This window comes from Trichosurus vulpecula, chromosome 1 (genome assembly GCF_011100635.1).
Source record: "Trichosurus vulpecula isolate mTriVul1 chromosome 1, mTriVul1.pri, whole genome shotgun sequence".
Lineage (NCBI taxonomy): Eukaryota > Metazoa > Chordata > Mammalia > Diprotodontia > Phalangeridae > Trichosurus > Trichosurus vulpecula.
The window spans coordinates 489,393,071-489,398,940 of record NC_050573.1 but is presented as its reverse complement, the minus strand read 5'-3'; the positions used below and the strand labels follow the sequence as shown (position 1 = coordinate 489,398,940).

Genomic DNA, 5,870 nt, shown 5'->3' with positions numbered 1-5,870 from the left:
TACTTAATTCAAAATTCACAAAAAACTCATCCCTGTTTTAAAGATTACAAAGCTACAAACATGTAAGAATTTTTAAAAATTATATTTAAATATCTTAAATGTAACCTCTTGGAATCTCTATTATTAATTCTGCCTCCTCACACTTTATATTGATACAATTTAATCACTTACTAGAGATTTGTCTTCAATTTTTCTGCTTTGCTATATTTTAAAAACAGCTTTAGGGTTTACAGCTCTAGACACTCACATGTTCTATCATATGGGAAGCAAGGAGAAATTCTACTATTTCTTATCATTGGTTTCTTGTCACAGAAAAAGCATTGTTATCACCAAAGCACCAGGTCAACATCACCTGGCCAAGCATTGCACACGGCTCTGAACTTGTAGGTTATTGGGTTCACACATTAAGAACATTTTAAGTTGGCCCACAAACTTTGTACATTTTATGAGAAAGAATATCAGACACAGATACAAAAGGACTGAAACTAGTGGAGATGCTGCCAGTGTACAGACTGATTTGTGCTTATCTACAGCATCATTTCCCTCAGACATCACAATTGAAAGGTCTTCTAATTGTTCTGCCATGGAGGGGCTGAACAGGGCACCAGTTGCATACCATATGTTTTGAAGGACTTTCACCAGCAGAAGTGAAGTAAAGGTTGTAGAATTTTACCATCTGTTTAGGACTCACAGAGATGGGCTCTGGTAAGACAATCCAGGTCACACATTCCAAAAGAGGAGGAGTGGTCAGTGAGCCCTGATAAGTGTAAAATTCCAAACACTCAGGGAGGAGACAAGTCAGGTCAAAGTCAGTGAAGACTGACTCTTCAACCTTTGTTTGAATTTTACTCAGAACATTAATGACTTTTTGAAGTCCTGGTTTAACAGTTCCCATCTCTAAAAAGATCCCAACAACAGCCAGTCCATCATCCTTGGTCACAGCAACCTTGAAACTCTCATACTTCGTATTCCAATGAATCAAGTGAAGCTCAGCTGCATATTGCTTTCCATCCAAAATGTGCTCAGAGCCCTGGATCCCAGAGGAGCCCCAGTGAAAATGAAATTGTAGGAACCTGTAGTTCCCAATCAGGGGTCCTCCACATAGCACTGCTCTATCAGTGGAATCATCAAACTCAACAATGAAAGCTTGACCATTGCTAATGATCCTCTTAGCAGTAGAAGGGTCATAGCATAACTTCAAAGGTTTCAGAGCACTGTCATACTGCATTTTACAGTACTGAATTTCCAGAGGAGATTGTTGTTTTCCACAGGCAATAGGAAAAGTCTTATACCAGAATTCTGGCCTGTTCATGTCTGGGTCATATTCCCAGTGATGTTGGGACATGGTCTTGCAAGGTGCTCAGGTTTAGTAATTAGCTCTTGGGTTGCACCTCTGCACTGGTTACAGCAAGTTTATCTGAAGATTTTTTTCTTAGCAGCTCATTTATGGCTTGTTCAATATTATTTTCTCTTCTGTTAATCTAGGCAATTTATATTTTCATAAATATTGATCTATTTCACTTAGCTTGTTAGATTTATTGACATATAAGTTGGCAAAATAGCTTCTAATAATTGCTTTAATTTCATCTTCTTTGGTGGTGAAATTACCTTTTTCATTTTTGATACTGGTAATTTGATTTTCTTCTTTTTTAAAATCAAATTAACATATCAATTTTATTGTTTTTCATACCAGCTCCCACTTTTATTTATTAGTTCAATGGTTCTCTTACTTACTTTCTTTTTTTTTCAACCCATGATAGATTTTTATTGTGTAAGTTCCAGGCATGTATAATAAAATAACACATTTTCACCACACCATGTTATAAAATGCATTATAAAAATAAATATCTTGTCAAAATAAACACAGAATTAGACTCAATCCATCTTCAGGTGCACACTTACACCTACAGAGTCTCAGTTTCAAAGAAGGAATGTGACAAATGACTGAACTTGTGACCAAACTGGCGAAAGGGTATAAGCAAGAACTCCTCTGGCCACATCAGAAGCAGAGGCTGCACTGCCAGGCTCTAGGCCATGGCATAGATTCAAGTACTCCAACTGCAAAGAGGAGCAGGTCTGCTCTCCTCCCTCCTTCCCCCAGTCCCAGCCTCATTCTCACCCCATGTGCCTAGAGAAGCAGGTGACCCCAAGTAGCCACTGACTTAGTGCCCAACGAAATAATTATGCTTGGTTATGTTAAAAAAAAAGAAAGAAAAGGAAAATAACGTGAACTAATTGCTTATTTGACAAACAAGCAACAGTTGCTGAGTTATTGCCCTCGTATCAGTGCAAGGTCCTTCCTTCAAGAAGAAATGTTTGTGTGACTCAGAACCATTTTGGACCTTTTTCTAAAACCAGGTGGTGACTTGATTTTTTTTAAAATTTATTTATTTAACATATTTAGTTTTCAGCATTGATTTTCACAAGAGTTTGAATTACAAATTTTCTCCCCATTTCTACCCTCCCCCCCACTCCAAGATGGCTTATATTCTGGTTGCCCTGTTCCCCAGTCAGCCCTCCCCTCTATCACCCCACTCCCCTCCCATCCCCTTTTCCCTTCCTTTCTTGTAGGGCAAGAAAAATTTCTACGCCCCATTGCCTGTGTATCTTATTTTCTAGGTGCATGCAAAAACTTTTTTTTTTTTGTTTTTGAACATCTGTTTTTAAAACTTTGAGTTCCAAATTCTCTCCCCTCTTCCCTTCCCACCCACCCTCCCTAAGAAGTCGAGCAATTCAACCTAGGCCACATGTGTATCATTATGTATAACCCTTCCACAATACTCATGTTGTGAAAGACTAACTATATTTTGCTCCTACATCCCCCTTTATTGAATTTTCTCCCTTGACCCTGTCCCCTTTCCAAAGTGTTTGTTTTTGATTACCTCCACCCCCATCTGCCCTCCCCTCCATCATCCCCCCTTTTTGTAATCTTCTTCCCTCTTCTTTCCTGTGGGGTAAGATACCCAATTGAATATGTATGGTATTCCCTCCTCAAGCCAAATTTGATGAGAGCAAGATTCGCTCATTCCCCGTCACCTGCCCTCTCCCCTCCTCCCACAGAACTACTTCCTGTTGCCACCTTTATGTGAGATAATCCACCCCATTCTGTCTCTCCCTATCTCCCTCTCTCAATATATTCTTCTCTCATCCCTTAATTTGATTTTATTTCTTTTAGATATCTTCCCTTCATCTTCAACTCACCCTGTGTCGTCTCTCTCTCTCTCTCTCTCTCTCTCTCTCTATGTGTGTATATATATGTATATATATATATATATATATATATATATATATATATATATACACATACATATGCATTCACTTATATATACATAGGCATATATATATATATATATATATATGCATATTCCCTTCAGCTACCCTAATACTGAAGTCTCATGAATCATACACATCATCTTTCCATGTAGGAATGTAAACAAAACAGTTCAACTTTAGTAAGTCCCTTGCAATTTCTTTTTCTTGTTCTTTTTCTTGATTACCTTGTCATGCTTCTCTTGATTCTTGTGTTTGAAAGTCAAATTTTCTATTCAGCTCTGGTCTTTTCACTGAGAAAGCTTGAAAGTCCTCTATTTTATTGAAAATCCATATTTTGCCTCGGAGCATTATACTCAGTTTTGCTGGGTAGGTGATTCTAGGTTTTAATCCTAGCTCCATTAACCTCCGGAATATTGTATTCCAAGCCCTTCAATCTCTTAATGTAGAAGCTGCCAGATCTTGGATTATTCTGATTGAGTTTCCACAATACTCAAATTGTTTCTTTCTGGCTGCTTGCAGTATTTTCTCCTTGATCTGGGAGCTCTGGAATTTGGTGACAATATTCCCAGGAGATTTCTTTTTGGGATCTATTTGAGGAAGTGATCAATGGATTCTTTCAATTTCTATTTTGCCCTGTGGCTCTAGAATATCAGGGCAGTTCTCCTTGATAATTTCTTGAAAGATAATATCTAGGCTCTTTTTTTGATCATGGCTTTCGGGTAGTCCAATAATTTTAAAATTCTCTCTCCTGGATCTATTTTCCAGGTCAGTGGTATTTCCAAGGAGATATTTCACATTGTCTTCCATTTTTTCATTCCTTTGGTTCTGTTTTATAATATCTTGATTTCTCATCAAGTCACTAGCTTCCACTTGTTCCAATCTAATTTTTAAGGTAGTATTATCTTCAGTGGTCTTTTGGACCTCCTTTTCCATTTGGCTAATTCTGCCTTCCAAGGCATTCTTCTCCTCATTGTCTTTTTGGAGCTCTTTTGCCATTTGAGTTAGTCTATTTTTTAAGGTGTTGTTTTCTTCAGTGTATTTTTCAGTATTTTTTTGGGTCTCCTTTAGCAAGTCATTGACTTGTTTTTCATGGTTTTCTCGCATCCTTCTTATTTCTCTTCCCAATTTTTCCTCTACTTCTCTAACTTGCTTTTCCAAATCCTTTTTGAGCTCTTCCATGGCCTGGGACCAGTTCATGTTTTTCTTGGAGGTTTCTGTTGTAGGCCTTTGACTTTGTTGTCTTCTTTAGGCTGTATGTTTTGGTCTTCTTTGTCACCAAAGAAAGAATGTAAAGTCTGAGACTGAATCTGGGTGCGTTTTCGCTGCCTGGCCATATTCCCAATCAACTAACTTGACCCTTGAGTTTTTCAGTGGGGTATGACTGCTTGTAGACTAAAGAGTTCTGTGTTCCACGTTTGGGGGGTATGCTCCAGCTCTGCCACACCAGCAGTCCTCCTTCCCCAAGAACCCCCAACCTGGACTGGGCTTAGATCTTCAGCAGGCTGTGCACTCCTGCTGTGATCCACCACTTAATTCCTGCCACCAGGTGGGCCTGGGGCCGGAAGCAACTGCAGCTGTAGCTGCCCCACCTCCGCTGCCCTGGGGGCAGTCGCCGAACCCGCGAACTCCTTCCACTCCTGCAGCTTTTCCCACTAACCTTCTCTGTTGTCTTTGGTGTTTGTGGGTTGAGAAGTCAGGTAACTGCCGCAGCTCACTGATTCAGGGCGCTAGGGGCACCATCCGCCCGACTCCACGTTTGGTTGTTCCACGCCGCTCATGCTGGGCTCTGCTCCACTCCTCTCCCAGCTCCCAGCTCCCAGCTCTCAGCTCCGTGTGGGATAGACCTCACCCAGACACCATCCAGGCTGTCCTGGGCTGGAGCCCTGCTTCCCTCTGCTGTTTTGTGGGTTCTGCAGTTCTAGAATTGGTTCAGAGCCATTTTTTATAGGTTTTTGGAGAGACTTGGCAGGGAGCTCATGCTAGTCCCTGCTTTCCAGCCACCATCTTGGCTCCACCCCCGGTTCTCTTACTTTCAATTTTATTAATCTCCTTTTTGATTTTGAGGATTTCCAATTGGATATTTAATTGGGGAGGCGTGTTAAATTTGTACTTTTTCTACTTTTTTAGTTGCATGCCTAGTTCATTGGTCTGCTCCTTATTTTTTCATGTAGCCATTTAGAGATAAGAATTTCCCCTTAAGTACTGTTTTGGCTGCATCCCACAAATTTTGATATGTTGTCTCATGGTCATGATTCTCTTTAATGAAATTTATTAATTGTTTCTCCTATCTGTTCTTTGACCCACTCATTCTTTAGAGTTAGATTATTTAGTTTCCAATTAATTTTTAACCTATATTTCCACGGACCTTTACTGAATGTAATTTTTGATGCATTATGGTCTTAAATGGTGCATTTGATATTTCTCTTTTCCTGCATCTGGTTATGAGGTTTCTATGCCTTAAAAAGGGCTTCTTAAACTTTTTCCAGTTGTGACACTTTTTGCCTTTGGCAGCAGCTGTTATTTGGCATTGTATGTCCTGAAGGCATGTGCTGTGCAAAGTGTGCATGCTCCGTGTTCAGAACTAAGTCTGCTGTGGG

At 39.8% G+C, this 5,870-nt stretch overlaps 1 protein-coding gene across 1 annotated transcript; it reads right to left on the bottom strand.

The window, feature by feature from the left end:
- Positions 1-544: 544 nt before the first annotated feature.
- LOC118840403 (carbonic anhydrase 2-like) lies at positions 545-1,345 on the bottom strand. The gene has a single exon (XM_036747897.1). It carries the CDS (start codon positions 1,343-1,345, stop codon positions 545-547), a length of 801 nt encoding a protein of 266 aa, XP_036603792.1.
- Between the last annotated feature and the right edge of the window lie 4,525 nt (positions 1,346-5,870).

Coding starts and splice junctions, on each gene's coding strand:
- LOC118840403 (XM_036747897.1), bottom strand. CDS start 1,345: ATGTCCCAACATCACTGGGAATATGACCCAGACATGAACAGGCCAGAA.